General features: G+C 36.6%; 1 protein-coding gene across 3 annotated transcripts; it reads left to right on the top strand.

Annotated features, from left to right (window-relative positions):
- Window positions 1-672: 672 nt before the first annotated feature.
- Window positions 673-3,667, top strand: LOC107753899 (uncharacterized). 3 transcript variants are annotated; one of them, XM_016570172.1, is made up of 5 exons: window positions 673-1,147; window positions 1,717-2,118; window positions 2,254-2,840; window positions 3,007-3,123; window positions 3,316-3,667. In XM_016570172.1, exons 1-3 carry the CDS (start codon window positions 769-771, stop codon window positions 2,529-2,531), a joined length of 1,059 nt encoding a protein of 352 aa, XP_016425658.1. In that variant the 5' UTR covers window positions 673-768; the 3' UTR covers window positions 2,532-2,840; window positions 3,007-3,123; window positions 3,316-3,667. The 3 variants fall into 3 exon arrangements, with proteins under 3 accessions (XP_016425658.1, XP_016425657.1, XP_016425656.1); XM_016570171.1 differs by having other exon boundaries at window positions 2,948-3,123; XM_016570170.1 differs by having other exon boundaries at window positions 2,254-3,123.
- Window positions 3,668-21,819: the final 18,152 nt, after the last annotated feature.

Raw genomic sequence — 21,819 nt, 5'->3', positions numbered from 1 at the left:
AAAAAAAAATTTTTTTTTTTTTGCAGTGCAGTCATAAACACATGAAAGGCTGAACTCGGTATTTACATCAAATTATTTTATTTACATCAGAAGCAAAGAACATCTTCAATTCACTTGTCTTACATACCGGTAGTTTGCTGGTCGATGAACTTGGAATTGCCCGACTTGAAAGCGTTTTTCAGTCCCAGCACTGCATCCGTGGAAACTCTGCATTTACAATGAGGGTGTCTCAAATAAGCCTAAATATAAAACAGAGGTGGATTAAATGTATGACTACACACAATTAAAATGACACTGTAAATGAAATTTAGCGTTAAGTCAGACCTGTTTCCATCTAGAATGACTCGGTGTTGTTAACGAATTGGCTGAGTGAACAATTCAATGACTCACTCACTCACAACACAACTCACTTGTCGCCCACTACAAACTACTACAGTAGGCCTACTTACTTACATGAAGCTGTGACTTTCACAAAAAGCCAGTGAATGAATCTTTGTGGTGAACAAATTTAAAACATTCGAGTCTGAGACTGAGATTAATCAAACTCTCCACAATGCCCCTAATATTGTAGTGCATTTTAGAGCCGCTTGGAGGAGCTCTGATCTGATAGCCACAATCGTCCAGCTTGAACTAGGAACCAATAACGCCGGGGGGCGGGGAATGTGACGTCAACAGGAAACGTTTTCAAAACAACAGCTGTAGCCATAGACATATAAAATAACGCTACAGTGTGCAGTGACCGTGCAATTGAACTGTAAACTACAAAAAATGTCCGAAAATAAAAGCTCACAGCAGTGGTCTTCAGAGGAAACCAGCGTGCTGCTCGCGATATGGTCTTCCACAGAGATCCAGGAGAAACTGGAGAGCACGAAAAGGAAGAAAAGAGTTTACGATGAGATAAGACAAGAAATGCTGAACGGTGGCTTCAGTCGCTCGACCGACCAAATCATGAACAAGTTAAAAAAGCTTCGAAAGGAGTACAGGGACCTGAAAAGGAAACCAAGTAAGAGTGGACAGATTAAGAAAACATTCGACCACGACGTTATGGAGTCTGTGCTAGGACACCGACCAGCCAGTCAGCTGACGACAGCCACGCTCGAGACAAACAAGGACTCTGCTGTGCTCTCTGTAGCTGAGGCTGAGCTAGGTTAGTTTTCACTGTTGTGTCTGTATGCAATGATATGCTGCGTAAGATTACCTGGTTGCTGTTCTAGCTACTAATGTTGCACAATTGATCTTATTAAAACCAAACACAATGATAAAAGCTATGTTTTTATTTCAGGTTGCCTCCAAAATAAAAGCTCAAGTAAAGGAAATACGACAAAAATGCAGAAATGTTGAATAATAATAATATACAGTGGCTGGTTGCATAAACTTAGACTAGTCTTGCAAATTATAAACGTTAGTTTAAAAAAAAAAAAATTTATTTTTAGGACTGGTAATAACTTTTTAATGTAGGTTACAGAAAAAAAAAGGTACAGGTAAAACAGGTAGTTGGTCAAACTATTTCTTAAAACACAGTGAGAAAAGTGGCCTAACACCTTTAAATTAAATTAAATGAAAGTAGAACAAAAAGCGATCTGAGTTCACTTTGCATTCACTTTAATTTAAGTGAAAAGAGGTCTGACTTCAGTTCTTTTAAAGTGGACTTACTTGTGAATAATAACTTTCTTCTAAGTTGTAAAGTGGGCAACCTTTTTTTTTTTTTTTTGGTAGGTAGCAAAATATCCGTGCACAAAACCACACAGCAGTGGTCTTCGGAGGAAACCAGCGCACTGCTTGAGATATGGTCTTCCACAGACATCCAGGAGAGATTGGGGAGCTCAAAAAGAAAGAAAAGAGTGTATGACGATATATGCCAAGAGATGGTAAATGCTGGGTTTACTCGTACAACCGACCAAATCATTAACAAACTAAAAAAACGTAAGAAGGAGTTCAGGGACAAAAAGAAGGAGAAAAGTAAAAGCGGCAGCCAATGGAGCAATAAAACAACTAACTATGATGTTATGGACACTGTGCTGGAACGCCTGCCAGGGAGTCAATTTACTGAAGCATTAAATTCAGCAACAGCCATGCTTGAGACAAATGTGGAATCGCTGTCTTCTGCAACTGATCTTGGTAGGTTTCATTATCGTCTTACTTTGTTGTTCTCTTTTCTACACACTTGCCTAATGTATACAAGATTATTATGTAAATGCACTATGTGCTACGTTTAGGTCAAGTAATGTGCTGCTTTTATTATGGTGAATACAGACTCTTCACTTGAGGAGGTGCTGGACCAAGCTGAACCATCCTTCAGCTCTTCTCAATTCCAACCAAGAAAGTCTCTGCAAACAACCAGAATAAAGAAGAGAGATTCAAACCAGGAGCTGCTGGAATACTTGAAAACTGCTGATGAACGGTTTATGGCACACGCCAAAGAACTTAATACTGCAATTCTTAATAAAATGGATGAAGCTACAAATTCTATGCTGGGACTATTGGGACGCATGGTGGCGCTAATGGAGGAACAGCAGGGAATCAAGCCATGAACACAGGATTCCTTTTGTGCATTTTATTCTCATCTGCATACTAGTTACATTTCAAAGTCAAAGCAAAGCAAAGTTACTTTCTTAATATACATTCCAGGTCTTATTTGGAATTATTGTTTTGTACACGTTATTACAGCAAAACTTTTATTAATCTGTCATCAAAATGTAATAACTTGCTCTTCCCATGAAATTACTTTTTATGCTTGACAACATCAACTCCTCCCCTCCAAACACCTGTCATATAGAGAGCATGACCAGCTTCACATTGAAAAGGTGTAGCAAACCCAGATGTGTTTGACAGGAGTGAAGGTAAAGTTAGAGGCTTCTAACTTCTAGCTGCATCACATTAACCGTGAATTTGTTGTTTTCTTGTGTTTACTGTATTTGATTTTAATTTGTGTGTGGTGAAATTTCAGTGATTCAGGTTAAACTGTTAGGACACTGTTCAAACTCCCTTCATGACTTTGATTAAAAGGCCACAGTTGGAAGACAGCACCGTTGACGTCGATGTCAACGAGCGTTCATCATGCACCATAAAGGACCCAACAGATTTCACTGACATACTTGATGTCAGTCAAGAAGACAATGAAAAGTAAGTCCATCCAGGTGTTGTAAGGCAGTAAGCTGGCATTAGCAATTAACGCTTTTTCCAGAATTGTTGTAAATCGCAATGTAACTCTCTTATGCACATTTTGCTTGATCAGAATCATCTTTTTATCGCTTGGTAGACTGATATTTTCACAGTAACACATTTCTGTGTTGTTGTTGTTCATCTGTTCTACAGGCACAAGAGCTTGACTGAGCCCTCACCACCAGATTTCTTGGATTAAAGTTTGTTAGTTTGCTCCGAAGAACATGGCATTATCTTGCATTCTATAGCTTCTACACAAAGACATTGGCATCACTTATATACATTCTAGCTGACATAGCCTGAAAAATTACTGTAGTACTGGTTGAGTCAATTCCCTCTTTCCTTTTTCCCTTCCTAAAATGTGTACTGATAGATTGTTCCTTGCTGGTCTTTGCCACAATGAAAGTGTTAGTAACATGGCCAGAGTCCAAAAAGGAGGAATTTTCCCTTCTCTACATAAAAACAGCATCAACATACAGTATTTTGGATAATGGAATTTTCTTTGCAGAATTGTATTTTGTTACAAATGCTGTTAACTTTAAACAATTGTTACATTTGTCTACTTTTTGTGTGTTGTTACTTTATTCCTAATCTTGTTCTTGTCCACTTTGTACTTTACAAATTAACAGTGTTTACATTTGTCAAATGTATTTATTGCAATTAATTTTTATAACAAGTCAATATACACATACATTTTGGAACATTCATTGAACATTCACACCATAAGCAAGTAAGGATCAGAGGAAAAACAATAGGAAAAGGAAATAAAATTAAACTGAATAATTTATCTGTTCTGCCTGTTAAAGTAGTCTAATAATGCCGCTCGTACATCCGTCCCTTCTGGTTGTCCTTGCTCTGTTAATGCTTGAACAAGAGGCTGCATGTTTACATGGATGGCGGAAAGCTCTTCACTGAAGTGGTCTCCACGTTCCTCACAGATATTGTGCAGCACACAGCTGGTCAAAACCATCTCCTTGATCAGCTCCAGTTTACAGTCATTCCTTTTTAAGAGACACCTCCATCGTGCCTTTAGCCTTCCAAAACTCAAGTCCGCAACCTGAGATTGAACCTTTGCTGTTGTGGGGTTAGTCTGCCCGTGTCAGGAAATGACTTCATCAGCCAGTTTTGTAAGGGATAGACTTGAGTCTCCAATGAGGTAGTATCCAACATCACAACCAGAGATGCAGACTTTGTTTTGATTTAACAATTGTCCACCATTCAACATGTTACACAAATAAGACCTTCTTAGGACCCTTGCATCATGTCCACTCCCAGGATAGCCAACACACAAATCTCAGAAAAGCCCTTTGCCATCCACTACTGCTTGCAGTACTATTGAATGCCACCCTTTCCTGTTAAAATAGTCGCGAGTGTATTTTTCAGGTGCTGTACACATTATTGGAATGTGGCTTCCATCTATTGCACTAACACATTGTTGAACGTTCCAGCGATTTTCAAAAACATCTGCAATCTCCTTTAAATTCCTAGAATCTGGGAACTTTATGTGTACAGGCAGAATAACTTTAATTACAGCGTTGCAGAAGTCCTGCACACAGTTGAATACTGTGCTCACTCCAACCCCGAAAAGCTGACTGACACTTCTGTACTCACTGCCAGTGGCAAGCTTCCAAAGGGCAATTCGTTTTTTTCACAGGTACACACAAACGGAAATTGGTGTTCCTTCGTTTAAGCACATGCCCGAGACGACAACAGATGTACTCAAAAGACTCCAGTGAGAGCCGAAAATTCTGGATAACTGTTCTGGAGTAAATTCAGGTACAATGGTATCCCACCAATTATGCTCTCGTGGATATGACCACACAGCAGACGCCCGTCTTCTCATGATCACCAAGGCTATCTGTTAAGAAAATGAAGGTGTACAGATATGATATAATGACAGCTTATACAATGCTCAAATAGAACCTTGTTTTGACATAGATAAACAAGTTTTCCAGGACGCGTGGGAAACCTGCACATCCTTAATGCATAAAAACAAAAATAACTGACCTGTCACCTTGAGCGTAGACGCTGTCTATGATATTGTCTTTGGACGGCATAAAGACGTTGAATCAAATTACCCTGGATGTTAAAATACGTTCTCAAAACTAATAGACAGACCTGTAAACAACTACTGTAGAGCGCCATGTTTGTTTGTGGGCGGTTACGTAGTCACGTGGCCGATTACGTAATCGCTCGACTCTCTCAAATTATTACAAACGCTGATCTTTGATTTCCTCTTGCTATGTAATGTTAAAAAGGTTACTATATAAAATGCCTCTTTGTGTAAAACCTAACCCTAAAATCTGTTGGTTGATGCTACGTGAGAACTACTTGGGCAAATCACATTCAATACAAAACCAGCACTGCAATAAATATTGAAAACAAAATATCCGAATTATATTCTATAAAGGCATGTCCTGGTTATACATAAAGAGAGCTCATTGAGGTTTAGCAAGGTTTTTTCTTTTTGGTAGTAGCTCTATTCGTGTGCATAGTTGTTTGTGTTATGTATTGCACTTTGTGCAAATCACCAGTAGAGGACGACAACATTCCACATCTAAAGAAAAAACTAAAACCTTTCAGTTGTCAGGGCTTAACTTGATTGGTCAAAAAATTTATTTGTTCATTAAAACATACAAAACAAACAAACAAACAAAAATGGTGAAAGACCGGTGTAACTAATTTCCTATCAGTCAGCAATAATTACGCAATATTTTACATCAGTCAGGAATGACTTTGTATGCTGTATACATACAAAGCTATTTGCTTTTTCATTTTTTGTTTCATTCGCTTTTTCTGCAGTTATGCAGTCCGTGATGTTCATGTTAAGTTTGTTATAAAGGCATGAACCTGAGAAAAGGTGGGAATGGTCACAGGTGACTATCATTACTGATAATTATCATCCGCCTGCACCTGCTGCCATGCACTAAATGGTGAAAGACCGGTGTAACTAATTTCCTATCAGTCAGCAATAATTACGCAATATTTTACATCAGTCAGGAATGACTTTGTATGCTGTATACATACAAAGCTATTTGCTTTTTCATTTTTTGTTTCGCTCGCTTTTTCTGCAGTTATGCAGTCTGTGATGTTCATGTTAAGTTTGTTATAAAGGCATGAACCTGAGAAAAGGTGGGAATGGTCACAGGTGACTATCATTACTGATAATTATCATCCGCCTGCACCTGCTGCCATGCACTTATTATGTCTCTATATGCAAATTAGACTGTCTGCTGCCCAGTGAAAGAAGTCCTCCTGTTTGTTAGTTTTAATTAGGTTAATGAACAACCAGTATGTCAAGACTGGGCTGACGAAAGGATAAGTTTAGTGGAGGTGCACAGGGTATGGATTTAGCTTTGTTTGTGAAAATCTCTTAAATTAAGCAGAAACTGTAAAGGAAAGAAGAAATGCACACTAAAAAAAAATAAAAAAGCTGGCTATGCATATTATGTAAACAATTTTAGCAGCTTCACGATCATATTTATGGACTTCAGATATGATGTTTTAGTTTTGTAATGTTTTTCTAACTTTTTTAAAGCATGTCAGTTTAGAGAATTTCTTCCTTTTCTTTTCTTTTTTTGTTTTTTTACTAAATAACCTTGTGTTGCAGTTGTGATGGGATGCAGCAGGGGTGTCCAAACTCGGTCCTGTAGGGCTGGTGTCCTGCAGAGTTTAGCTCCAACCCTAATTAAACACGCCTGAACCAGCTAATCAAGGCATACTAGAAACTTCAGGCAGGAGTGTTGAGGCAAGTTGGAGCTAAACTCTACAGGACACCGGACCTCCAGGACTGAGTTTGGAGACCCCTGGGATACAGCATTGCTTTTAATATTGAAAATTGGTGACCAGTGGCTATTAAGCAAGCATTATAATTATCCGAAGAACAGTATCTTGTTTTTTTTGTGTGTGTTGTAGTTTTTTTTATGGTGGTGTTTTATTTAAAACCACCATTATGTAGATTAGTGTTTATTATGACAAACCAGGACTTGGTCTCTTGATGCAGAATCATAGTTGTGAGAAACCTGTATGATTATACTCGTATCTTCTGTCAAACAGTGGCTAAAAAGAAGTAGTTCACACCAACAATTTGTCACTTAATAAAAGGATATTTAGCAAAATATTGTATTGACACAGTTTTGTCATTTTCATTGTGTTTTCTATTGTAACCTGCTAATATGGCCACCAAAACAAGTACATGCTTTTGAGAGCACTGTGCAACAAGCCATTTTTGATTCTAAATCATATTTTTTCACTATGTTTAACATTTGGCAAACCAATGGCGTGGTTTTGGGGTGTGGCTATGTTTTTGCTGACCAATAGCAGATGGGGGTGTTAATGGGGAAACCTGTTTGAAACTCTTTAGATTTCAATTTGATGGCTATTAGTGGTGAAATTACAAAATAGTTCCAGCATAGGTCATGTTTGTGAATCAACACATTTCATTATACCAAGTACACAAAATAATGTTCTTTTTAGCAGCATCATATGACCCCTTTAATAAAAATGTATTTTGTTATTCACTGAAAAATCCTATATTTCATTCAAAAGCTGCAGTGGAAGAGAATGTTATCAATGAATAACAATTTTTCAGTTTGTTCATCACACAAAGCTATCGTATGATATATTTGGAATATAGTGAATTAGTTATGATCATTTTCTGATATGATTTTGTCATTTTGGAGTTTTACAGGCCTGGCCCCACTTTCAGAATATGGAAAAGACTAGCTACATTCATCAACATTTCTCTTGTTTAAACAAAGCATTTGTTTCTCAGTGCAGCAGGTTATAACTTTTAGTTTTCTTCTTACTAAAGGGCAATAGTATGAATTTCCTCAAGTGGACTAATTCATGTTTGTGAATCTATTACTTTGTGTTTTTGGGGTGGAGTGAACACAAGCTTTTATACAGTACATAACTATTTAACTATTCAGGCCTAGGAAACATATGGGCCTAGATGGTTGGTGTTGTTAATTAATAGGCAGTAATTATAGCTGTCTTTACAGTTTTGTTTAGTATGATTGATGCAATTTTATATTACATTTACACTGTTTTATCATGTTCCTTTTAAGTCATAATTATGGTGATCAGTATTCAAGTGGGACCTTGTTCAGTTTTAATGTTTGCCTTAAAATATGACATCATGGTTGAGAGTCCTATTAAAGTGACTTTTTAAGATCAAACTATGTGGCATATTAACATACACTAGTATGTTGGTCTAGTTGAAAATGAAATTAAATTTACTTTAAGTCAATTAGTATTCTTTTATAAACGGCTCAGAATAAATCTGATAAAATATGGTTGGTATTACTCGCTTTACTCAGTATTATTAAGCTGATATAGCTAAAATGCAGAGTATGTTGAACTAATGTATTAATGTAAATAAATAAATTAACTGCATCAGCTGTTGGTGAACTGTAATTTACTCTACTGTTACTGAACTGTAATAGTGCAAGACAACACTAGATGGCACTTTTGATGTGTTTGCATTTGTGTGTGTATTGAGGAGACGGAGAAAGCGAGCAAGTGTCCTGGCAGAGGAGGGTCCTGTTCTGAAGATTTGTACCCTGAGATCTCAGTGCAGCAGGTTATAACTTTTAGTTTTCTTCTTACTAAAGGGCAATAGTATGAATTTCCTCAAGTGGACTAATACAGTGCAGCCTCTGTTATTAATGCAATAATTATGCATCAGGGTGTAGAACTGAGGGAATCTGTTTAAGATTAATGAAGGTCACTACTATTCCCAGATGTTTTCTCGTAATTAAAGCTTTGTTTATCATGAAACCCAGCCACATAAAGAGCAAAATATGCATGGTAATTATTCATAATGCTTACTAATTCAAGTGTAGCCACCTCGGTTTGCACCTAATTAATCATGCTAATGTCTTGAATAAATCTGCATAATTACTCATGGTCACCTGTTGCAATTGGTGACTGCCACAAAGTTCATGCGTGTCAATGATATTAAAGTGACGGTTTGAATATTCATAGATTAATGAGTGTTGTGTTGTTGAATGCAACCTGTCCTGTTGCTTTCAATTGAAGCTCTGAGCGTCCACAAGATAGCGTTTGGTCAATTTCCCAGTGTAGTTGCACTTAGGACCGTGATGTTATTGGAATAATATGTGCATATGAACATGCACATTAGCATTTACTTGGGAAATGATTATCCTTAGAGGTTCAATGAAAACAACAGCATGCTAATGGGAAATTGAAAATAAAGCAAGTACGTCTATTCTATGCTGCTGTACTACCCTAACAGCCATGTGAATGGATATAACTGGCTGTAATAGTCAAGTCAATATGAAATCAAAAGTGTGATGTTCTTGATGTTCCTGGTTTCATTGTGAACACAAGGTTAATGAGTGTTGTGTTGTTGAATGCAACCTGTCCTGTTGCTTTCAATTGAAGCTCTGAGCGTCCACAAGATAGCGTTTGGTCAATTTCCCAGTGTAGTTGCACTTAGGACCGTGATGTTATTGGAATAATATGTGCATATGAACATGCACATTAGCATTTACTTGGGAAATAATTATCCTTAGAGGTTCAATGAAAACAACAGCATGCTAATGGGAAATTGGAAATAAAGCAAGGATGTCTATTCTATGCTGCTGTAAGCACAGACTGGACTGCTGCATGTCAGGAGGCCTTAGGATCAGGTTACGTTGACAACCCTGACATGAATTGTGTGTGTGTGTGTGTGTGTGTGTGTGTGTGAGCGCTGCTGGGTAAGTGGTTAGACTCAGGGAAAACTGATCCCCTCTTCTAGATTCTGGTCCTTTTCATAGTTGCTGATCTGTTTGTGTGAAGTCAGGCCAAAGAGGCAGAGTCACTGCGAGAGGACAAACCTTTCACCCTTTCCTCTGCTTTTCTCATCTATCACACTTTCTTGCCGTTTTGGACTTGAAGAGTTGCTGAAAAACTGGCAGATGTCTAGAGTACATATATGTGATCTGGTAAAGAATTTATTCACCCAAAAATGAATTTACTCACCAATGTGTTGTTTCATAAGACATTGCTCACTCAAGGAGAATATTTGAAGAATAAACTGTTCAGTCCTCATATAATGAAAGTTAATAGGGGCTGCGTACCATTTATCTCAGAAGTTGAATGTCAGAGATGGGAATGTAAAACCAAGATGGACGAGTCCATTGTTAGCAATACCAGTTGATTAAAAACACATAAAAAAGCAGTATTTTGCACAGATAACGCCATAGTATGATGCCCACAAATAGAGGTTGGATAGTACTGTTTGCTCCACTGAGTTTATTGAGACAGACTAACATAATTTCTAATAAACAATATATTACTACTGTTTCTCTTGTCTATTCTATGCTGCTGTACTACCCTAACAGCCATGTGAATGGATATAACTGGCTGTAATAGTCAAGTCAATATGAAATCAAAAGTGTGATGTTCTTGATGTTCCTGGTTTCATTGTGAACACAAGGTTTTCAGTCATCAAACTTGCCTTTGAAAAATTCAATCTGTTTCATATTGTTTACTACTTAATTTTTTTCTTCTTCTTTGAATATTCTGTTTTACTCGGAGATGTATGGAAGACCATTTCTGCTACAGAATAATAAAAAAGCTAATTGTGACTTTTCATCTCGCAATTCAGACTTTCCCCCCTCACAATTCTGAGAAAAAAAGTCAGAAAAAAACTGCAAGATATAAACTCAGAATTGTGGGATGTAAATTCTGACTTTCTCGCAATTCTTAGTTTATATCTTGCAATACAGACTTTTTTCTACTGCATTTTGAGTTTTCATCTCGTAATTCGAAAAATATATATATTTTTTATTGTTGTTTCTGTCATGGAATGAAAAAAAAAATTACTACTGTTTCTCTTCTGTTGATGCATTGAGCAGCCATATTGGATACTGAAGTTGGAGTTGTTGCGATTCCTCCGAGATTCCGAGTCGGAACTCTGACCTGGGAGAGCATTCCGGTTAAAAGTTCCTACTGGGAACTCAGAATTTCAAGCTTCCGAGAAACAAATGGAATGCAGCATTGAGTTAAGTTCCAAAAAGAAAAAAAAAGCACAATTTAAATATCAAAAAAGTACTTTATATGACATGCTATATTCTAAGCCTTATAAAGCAAATATGGTAAAAAAATATATATATTTTTTATTGTTGTTTCTGTCATGGAATGAAAAAAAAAGATAATTGCACATTTTTATTTCACAATTCATACTTTTTAGTTGCAGTTGCAAATTTCTATCTCATAAATCAGACTTTTCTTTTCAGAACTATTATTAACTTTTTTTTTTCTCAGAATATATCTCACAATTCTGCATTTATATCTCGCAATTCTTGCAAGGAAAAAAATGTCTGCATTGTAAGATTAAAAATTCACAATTACCTTTTTATTTTTTTATACCACTGTGGAAAAAAGCTTCCAGGATGCATCATGTTACAGAAATAAAATGTGTTTACAGAAACAAAACAAAACAAAAACAAAACAAAACAAAACAAAATACAAAACACAAAACACAAAACACAAAACAAAACAAAACAAAACAAAACAAAACAAAAAACAAAACAAAACACACGATGCCAACAACAACAAAAAATGATAGGACACTGTGCTGTGGTCATTGCATTCTTCTGAAATTTTTAAGTCATTGCTTAAAAGACATTAATTATTTACTGATGTCTTTTGGACTGTGCTTTCTTACACCATCAGAATGCTTTTGTCCAAACCTGTAAACTTGCTCTTGGCCCGGTTCATATATTCATTATTGATCATCGAAGTCATTTGAGTGTGGCTTTAAGTCAGTCATCTTTTTTTAGTGGGGGAGAAAAAAAAGCTTGCATTTGTCATGCTAGAAATGAATAAAGCCAGAAGCAGAGGTCTTCATGGACAGAGGGGTATCATCATGCAAAAAGGAAGAACATGAAATTCAGTCCATCTTATTTTCAATTATGACCTGCTTTTGAAAAGGATGAAATAATTTCCTACAGGAGGACAAGCAGAATCCTGATCGCACATAATTACGTCAAACATATCCGCGGTCTTGATCCCTCTCCAGATGAAAAGGGGAGTTTTCGGAGTGGAGGGCATGGGGAAAATGATGGAGGGCTGGATGGTTAAAAAAGGAGAGAAGATGAAAAGTGTTTTTTGAAGTGGCTTTCTGCATTAGCCTCCTCCCCCTGAACCCTCCGAATCAAGCCATTCTACCTTGACCAACACTAACCTCTCAACGCAAAAACATACACATACATACACACTCTGTCCCACACTATTCACAAGACATCAGGATACAAGGATAATTTCTCTGATTTGTACACTGAGGCTCTGTTTGGAATGGAATACTTGTTTTTTTATATCAAAATACTTCTTGTTTTATATCAAGTGCTAATCCTACTCTACTATTTGCTTGATTTCGACTCATTATATGACTGGAATACCAAACATTAAGACATTTTACACAAAATGTAGTTAAAAAAAGTAGAACATTATATATTTTGATAACTGGATGCTATACTCAGATGCAATGTGATGAAGTCATGTGACAACACTAATGTTTGCAGTAATGCTTTGGCTACTATTTTTATATTTTACATTTTTTAAAGGTATTCCATTCCAAACACAGCCAGAAAGTTCATATGCTATATAATGCTGCAGTGATGTATTTTTGTAGGCCAACCTGGAAGTTCCCTCATCAAAAACCCAATAGGATTTTTCCATTGGCTTTTAGATTATTAGAGAAAATAAGCTCTGTAACCAACAAAAGTTTATTAATCTTACATGTTTTGTTCATAATCTTGATAAATGAACACGACTTTTTAATTTTGAAGCCTAAATCAAATCGCCACAAGTAAAAAGCTACAGTAAATAAGACTATAAATAAAAAATAACTAAAATAAATAATAAACCATAAATAAATAATAAACCAAAGACTGTATTTCAGGCATTTAACCTCATTCAAAAAACACACTGACTTCGTGGAGATGGAACTGGACATGCTAACTCCTTTCCGGGATTTGGCCTACAAAAATACATCATTCCTGCAGAATGTGGCAGAATTATTAAATGTAATATCAAAGTATACAATTCCAACCACAGCCATGCACTGAACTGGAGCTAACAGGCAGACAGGGAACATAGATTACACTTATAAGTGCACTTGAAGTATACTGAACTTGTGTATACATTTGCGGTGGGACCATGTTTCTTTCTGACATTCCACATGCATATGGTTTCTGTGTTTCCTGTATATTTGAGTGTGTATTCTGTGTCTGTATATGCTTATCAAGTGAGTCTCGGGTGAATGGATGCTATCTTTTGCGACTGTTTGACAAACACCCAATCACATGAACATTGCCCACAGCCATGAGAGATGTCAGCACATCGGCCGCTACTAAGGTGACTATTCATCCCTCTCTCTCTCACCCCATCTTCATCTCTCACTCTCTCCATCTCTTCTTTCACCCTGTCTTCTTGTGCCTCAGGCTTTCATTCCATGAATGTCACACAGTGCCTCAGCCTGTGTAAAATTGGTCTTTTGGGATCCATAACTGATGTCAATGTTCCAGAATTCATAACGCTCAAAGCTTGAGATATGATCTGACAGAGCTCTGGTCCAGTAGAGTGCTAACAGCATGGCATGACTACATTAAACTGTTTTATATTGACTTTACTCTAAAGGTGCAGGGCATTGTCTCATACAGTGTGTGCATTTTTTAAAATATATTTTATATGAAGTTAAACATCATGGCCTCTTTCATTTTAAGCCACTTTCCATGAATACTTTGGTGTCCCATGACTTTTTAGATGCTTTTTACTTAGCTTTCCCACATTTTTTGTGCACTTCAATACACACACACACACACACACACATATATATATATATATATTTATTTATTTTTAAAGAAAATTATTTGTCAATTTAATTTTTTATTTAAAGTTTATTACTAGAAATTTGCAGTTTAAACAGTGATTAGACCCAGGTTTCAATAAGGATTTAGTTTCTCGCTATTTGGAGAAATTATATTTGAAACAACTCTTATGCAGTACACAAAAATGGCATTTGGAACTTGCCCTAATTCTCTCCCTCTTGCTATGTCGCTGTTTGGTATCAGTGACCTCCTCAGCAGCTTTGGGGCTAATTAGCACATGCTAGCAATTATCAAACATGGATTAGACATATGTGTTAATATGGACCGCTGCCATTGGAAAGGAACCAGTCTGAGAGAATCGCCTTCTCGTCTTCTGTAATAAATGACTGTAGTCAAAATGCCAAGTGTTTCAACACTGCTGTCATGGCTAAGTGTGCAGTGCATGTCAGCTTGACTCTAATTTGTGATGATTAGCTTATTTGTAAAGGATGTAAGAAACTTCATGCAAAATATATTTTTCCAGCATCACAGTGCTGTATTGATTTCTATTTATTCATTTATTATTTTATCTTTTTTTCTTTTTCTTATATAGGCGATTCTCTCAGACCGGATCCTTTCCAATGGCAGCGGTCCATATTAACACATATGTCTAATCCATGTTTGATAATTGCTAGCATGTGCTAATTAGCCCCAAAGCTGCTGAGGAGGTCACTGATACCAAAGAGTGACATAGAGAGAGGGAGAGAATTAGGGCAAGTTCCAAATGCCATTTTTATATTTATTGTATTTCAATGCTAATTCACTATGTTTTCACAATGGTAACAAAGTCTGTTTTGTTATTTATTATATTTTAGGACATTTTGGTTGAAACTATAATAACCATACTGTACATTAGTGTTGGGTCCAAGTAGAGTATTTAAATGGAAATGAAAATTGAAATGAAATGAAAAATGAAAATCATTTACTGACCTTCATGTTGTTCCAAACCTGTATGCGTTTCTTTCCTCTGTTGAACACAAAATAAGATATTTTAAAGAATGTTGCAGTTTCCGGTAGCTATTGGCTTCCATAGTATGAAAAAAATACTGTGGGAGTCAATGGCTACCGGCAACTGTTTGGTTGGGAGATACTTATTAATGTCTTATCTTAATTTTATGTTGTTACTTGTTTCTTTATCTTTCAAGTTATGACATGGATTTGACTGTACTCGGAGTCCAACATGTACGAGTTCATGTCAAGCTTGAGAACAAGTCCACCTGAGTGCATCCAAATCTGAGTTCACGCACCCCAACTCTACTATACACTACCATCTAATCTGATTTTTGCCATCACATTTATGTACATTATATATGGTTGAAGCTTCTCTCGTGTCCAGTTTACTGTAGTGAATCAGCATGTAAACATTACCTGGAGCAGATATCCATGTAAGGCCTGAGAGACCATCAGTGGCAGACTGTGTATCTGGATTATTCATCTCCCTGTCTGCTACTCCTTCCCTTACAAAGCATGATGGGAGTCTGCAGTTAGTTTGGGCTCTAGTCTATTCCTGTGAGACCGTCTGGCCCCCTGTGAGGGTCATCCCTCTTGATGCCATGCGTGTCATCGCCCCTCAGTGAAACAGGAGAAAATGATGGACCTGATGCATATGAAACCGTGCTTCATCCATATGCATTCCATTGAGGCCGGGCGGGGGTTGGGCCATACGGAGTGGAGTGGGAAATTGCTTGCTGGCCAGACACAGGGTTGGAGCTATTTAAATATGCATGAGGACCCAGTGTCATGGGATTAGGCAACTCCTCAAAATGCATATTTATTTGCATGGTATCTGTAATAATGAAACGGCTTGTGTCATTTTTCATGTATGATAGAGTGTGGTTTGGGGCTCTGCGCTGGGGACAACACAAAGAGGCTTCAAAACAAACTGACACAACGTAAGATGATCCTTTTGGTGTTGTTTCTCAGCTCGCACCTTTATTGAAACTGTATTTTTCTAGCTGTGCATTAGTGTTTATGGCAAACCAACCCAATCTCATGAGAAAAAGTAACTATTTTATGATCTGGCAATTTTGTATAAATTCATATCTATATGATTCGCTTGGAAACCTAACCACCAATGGGGCGTAAGCAGATCATACAAAAACGTGCAAATGAGAATGTACAATTAAAAAAAAAAAAAATTGGTGTAGAAACCAAATTCTGTTTCACTCAAAAATTGCTGGTAAATTTCTTGTAAAATTGTACTCTAGTAATTGGTGTTTTGTTTACAACTTTTTTTTTTTTCTTTTTTTTTTACAGTGTACAGATTCACATGAATTAGCCACAAATTCACCAAAACGTGCATGCCACTGGGAACAACATTAACATAGTTTAATAGCTCAGCAGTTTCTCCTAGACAGCAATGAGACAAAAAGAAGAGTAATGGAAACTTTCCTCTAATTTTTCGCTCTAAATGTCTTATTTCAACATAAACTCACAGATTTTTCATCAATTTCTTTCCAAGATCAAATGATCTGAGCTAATATTTCCACATTCATTTTAAAGCACAATACTCTTGCTGTGCCAACAATTGACTATTTTCCCCAAATTTAAGAGAAAACCAACAATAAACATAAATGAGATCTCCATGAGCTATGAAAGAGTAGCCTCTGAGCAATAAAATTGCCCTCTGAGTTGCCACACTCTTAAAAATAAAGGTTCTTTAATGGCTTCAATGGTTCCATGAAGAACCTATAACATCTATGGAAACTTAACATTGATCAAAAGCTTCTTTATAGTAAAAATAATTTTCTATAGTTTCTTTAGAAAATTGGTTCACATTGGTTCTTTGGCCATTCAAAATGGTTCTTCTATAGCATCACTTTGAAAATCTCCTTTTGGAACCTTTATTTTTAAGAGTGACTGCATTCAACTTGAGTAAAAGCCTACTAATGTTCTGAAATATAAATGACAGTAAGCAACCAATTTGATTTGAGATGGACTGAAAAACACAAAGTCTGTCCATTAAGCCAAGTGTATATTAGCCACCATGTTTTGAGAAGGTGCATCTTCATTTACACTCATAAATAAATCATTCACAAGCTTACATGAACTTCAAGATGTTATTTTGATCTTCCAAGGACATGCTATACACTACACAGACAGCTCACCGATGCAAACTGGTTCTTTACGATTGGAGTGCGGTGGGGGAAGAGATGGAGAACATCATGATGGTGTGGCTGTTGTCTGTATTAGCTTCGCTGCAGTCCCAGGGGGAGCTCTCCCAGCTTCAATCACTGTTAGGGCTTCTGGGTTCAAGTTCAAGTCGAGAGCTAGAGAAACATGGCTCACCACCCACGAGTAGTACACAGCTCTGGAGGGCCGTGAACTCTGTTCAGTGCAATCAGGCCAGTATTCCATTCTCAGGTTTTACATTTAAAGGGTTGGGGCTGCTGCATTTTGAATACCTCTGCATGGACTTCCAGGCTGTAATTATGATAATGATGTGTGTGTGATTTCAGCTCTTTTGAATACACCTCCCTGATTTCCTATACGCTGATAATAGTTTCAGATCCCATTCAGACAGGACAGTTCAAGCAAGCAATAGCTTATTCTGAGAGAATCAGTGAAAAAAAAAAAAGCCAGATGAAGACCTGGCCAGTTTGGAAGGGCTGGGGCCCTGCACAATGAATATTAAACCCACTGTAATGGGAGAGAAAGACATCATGTGTGATGCCCTCAAGTCAGCCTGTAATAAAAGAGAAAATAACATCATTTTCTCCAAAGCTTGCATGCATATATGTTTGTGAAGTGAGTATTAATGTAAAAGAAAAGAGAGCTGGATGTTATTGAGGAGAAAAAGTCATTACTTTTAAAACGCACAAATGATCTGCCTTATTCATCCTTAAGTCATCCTGTGTTATGTTCTTCTGTGAAATACAAAAGGAGATGTTAGTCAGAATGTTCACTCTGCTCTTTAGCATAAAATGAAAGTAGATTGTTATTTATATACTGTCAGGCTACATAAAAGTGATCAATAAAACTTCAAAGACATACGATAGCCTTATGTGACAGATGGAATTTCTTTATTATGCTAGGTTTGATGTCACTGATGCCACTGGTTCATGTGTATTATACGCCAAGCACAAAGGCTGCATTCATATGATCAAAAATACAGTAAAAACAGCAATATTATGAAGTATTATTAATATAATTTAAAAGAACTGTTTTCTTTTTCCTTATTCCTGATGCAAAGCTGAATTTTTTTAGCATAATTTCACTAGTCTTCAGTCACATGATCCTTCAGAAATCATTCTAATATATTGATTTGCTGCTCAAGATATATTCCTTATTAATATCAACGTTGAAAACAGTTGCACTGCTAAATATTACCATGCAAACTGTAATACTTAATTTTTTATTCTTTGATAGAAATCTCAAAAGAACAGCATCTATTTGAAATATAAATATTTGATAACACTACATGTTTTACTATTACCTTATCATACTGACCATAAATCATCTAGTAATTAACTTAGCAGTCTATATTCACTTACTATACATTATATGGAAAAAGAGCATTATGCCAACTTTCTTTTATGGTTAAAAAATAAATTAATAAAATAAAACAGTTCATTTATTTATTATTATTATAATTTTTTTTTTTTTTACAAACTATAAAACCTGCTAATTTTGGACAGCATAGGCCTGACTTATGTTTTTTTTTTTTTGCCTTTTATTCCTCCTGAACACAAAAACCTGTGTTTTGCTTGGTGTTTTCTTCAGATTAGCCTTTCTTACCGTACCCTCCTCAGGGAGCCTTTTTCCTTCATTTGATGGAAAACCAAAACACTTATGTCAGGCCGCAAACATCTCAATGACATTCTGCAGCACTGCACCTTTTACCTCAGAGAACCTCCCGTCTGAGGAGATGTGACAGGGATCTGTGCACTGGGGAAATATTGCATGGCTTCCCATTAGCTGCCACCTTTGCTGATCTACAATCAGCTTCTGGTGGATCATAGACACAGGCTTACCTTTTGACCTAACATAGGCCTATATATGCTTTAAAGCCATGTGTCACAGAGATGTTGAGATGAGACAAGATGGGTTTGAAGGCATTACTGTGATGGAGATATTGAGAGAAATGGACTGGACAGATGTAAAGAGCAGACAGGAATAAACTAGGTTGAAACTGACCACAAATGGCCTCTTATGCCTTTTTGATAATGTATTGATGCATTCCTTTTGAGAGCTGATATTTATTTCTCTTTGTTCAGTGAGTCATAGAGCCTGAAGGAAGTCTGCAATGACGAGCTGGTACCTGATTGAATTTTCCTGGTGGGCGCCATATCAAGCAAAGAGCGCTGTCTGTCTGCTAAAACAGATTTAGAAATAAGTACTAACACACAACGTGCAGCATGGAAGAAATTACTTAAAAAAAAGTTTCAGTCCTTCCAGAGATGAAGTATATTATTTTATCATCATTTAGACAATTATTGTGTTGTTTCAAACTTGTGTTATGTTCTTTTTAACAATGAAACATGAAATGAATATCCAGGGTAGAATATCATACAGTGATGGTGATTTATATATTTATAGATGGTGATTCATAGCATTTTTGAACTAATTCCCGAAGTAAATGTTTTATTTATTTATTTATTTTTGTTTAAATGGCTGAAATAAAGTCTGTGGTTAACACAAGCTGAAGATATTTTCATGTTTTACAACACAACAACAGGTTTTAATCTTTTTTATTTTATTTTATGTTGACTTCTAAATTTATAAAAGTTGTGTTAATTTGTGAAGATTATCTTTACTGAACAAAACATGTATGAATCATAAGCTTGTTGGTCACATAATTTATTTTCTGCAATAATCCAACAGCCAATTGAAAACTTCTTTTGGCTTTTTCTTGAGGAAAACAGGTTGATCTACAAAACTATTCCCTTATAATATTCCTCTCCACCAGTACTGTAATAATTTTCTAATTTAGGCATGCTCATGTGGCATAAATCTTATGACTTCATTCATTCAGCCTTAAATTCTGCCTAATATCTCCTTTTGTACTTTCCAAAAGAAATCAAATAATACAAGATCGGAACAACCACGAGGTGAGTCAATGAACCCAACATTTTTGCATGAACTATTCCTTTTAAGCATCTTTCTTTTTTCTTTGCATTGCACGTTTATATTCATTCCCTTGACAATGCAATCTGATGATTGAACGTTGTTGCATGAAATTTTGATTGCCTTTCTTGCTGAACTAACACTTGTGTGTTATGGCTGGGTAATATTCCTGGTGTACTGGGAGTTTGCATAGAGAATAATGTCATTAATCCCACCTAGGACAGTCACTGATGTGAAATATAGGCAAAATGAATGAATGCATGCTGGGTAGAATTGCCTTCTTGCCCCCTCACCAAAAAAAAACTAAAAACTCACACTTACATATATACAAATGGAAGACATGCAGTGCCAGTTTTGGTGTCAGTTGTGCCAATTTTTTTTTTTTTTTTAATGTCTTTTTGTGTTCCACAGAAGAAATAAAAACCTTAAAGGTTTGGAAATGAAATGAGGGTGAATTAGATTTCAGAATTTTCAATCTACGGTCAACCACTCACCTAATTCTTTATAGCTGAATAGTAGGACAGAATAGAGCCTTAAGTGAAGGATTTAGATATCTGTGATTTCTCAGAACCTCCTAGGCTTATCCATGGCCTGATGGGTACATTGTTTGTGTCAACCTCATTGTCAAAGCGATCATGCCGACACTCTGTTTAAAATGGAAGATAAAAAAAGGTGAAGTTCACCTTCCAGCACATTATGGGTCCTCAGAACTGATCATAGTTATCGTAGCCCTGAATGTTTTACTCTTTAATGCATTCATCCACAATCTGCGATGATATCTTTTAAAGTATGCCATCTTTTTACTTGACCTCACCTTGTCATGTTCATCTGCCACCTCTCCATCTCATTCTCACGCTTCAGATCACAGCATTGACCTCTGCAGATTTCATCCCCATCAATTGATTTGTGAATACTCTGGCGCTGGGATCGATGCTTTATCAGAGGGAGTGATAGGGTTGCGCTCTCTCTCAGCCTAACCTGTTAAAGAAGTGCTGGCAGCCATCTCTGTTTTAAAACTCTTGGGGCGGTAAGACAGTGCAATAAGATTGTTGAAGAGGAGGAGGAGGAGGAGGTGGTGGGAGGGCATCTGGCTCTTTGGAGTGATGATTTGCTGCTCCAATGATTTTAGTCCCATCTGCATTCGATTACAGCCAGACTAAAGGTTCTGTCCTTCACCCGTTGACACCTCCATTCCCGCTGTAATGTAACCAACCTCACAAATACATCACTCAACTCTGGCTTTGCAGAGGGAAATAAGAAGTAGACCCATAAGCGTGGCTCTCTGAACATTTAACTGAATTTACAACCTTGCTCATTTACTCACACTGCACAAAAAAACCCCCAACATATTTGATTTCCAACCCTACTGAGAAAGTCCATTTGCACTGAGAAAGAAAAAAAAAAATTCTGTCTGGTTTTCCAGTAAAATATCTAAAACATCACAGATTTAGGAAATACATCTCCATTAAAAAAAAAAATTAAAAAAAATAAAATCAAAGCAGGAATGTGCAGAAAACAGTGTTTTGCAACAATGCCACTGCAAAATAAGTTGTGAGTTTCAGTCTGACTTTAATGTGATAAGAAAGTTGTCACACAATGCACAGAATATAATCTGTCATCAGTAGCATATGTACAGCATCTTATTAACAACATTATTAACAAATAGTAACCAAAAAGTACTCACCCTCAGGCCATCCAAGATGTAGAT

Source organism: Sinocyclocheilus rhinocerous, unplaced genomic scaffold (genome assembly GCF_001515625.1).
Source record: "Sinocyclocheilus rhinocerous isolate Xijiao unplaced genomic scaffold, SAMN03320098_v1.1 scaffold2666, whole genome shotgun sequence".
NCBI classification, from domain to species: Eukaryota; Metazoa; Chordata; class Actinopteri; order Cypriniformes; family Cyprinidae; genus Sinocyclocheilus; species Sinocyclocheilus rhinocerous.
This window is presented reverse-complemented; position numbering and strand designations above follow the sequence as displayed.

Bases quoted from the DNA above. Each gene is read 5' to 3' on its own strand.
- LOC107753899 (XM_016570172.1), top strand. From the start codon at position 769: ATGTCCGAAAATAAAAGCTCACAGCAGTGGTCTTCAGAGGAAACCAGC. The intron at 1,148-1,716 runs GTTAGTTTTCAC...TTTTTTTGGTAG, and splicing joins TGTAGCTGAGGCTGAGCTAG to GTAGCAAAATATCCGTGCAC. The intron at 2,119-2,253 runs GTAGGTTTCATT...TGGTGAATACAG, and splicing joins GTCTTCTGCAACTGATCTTG to ACTCTTCACTTGAGGAGGTG.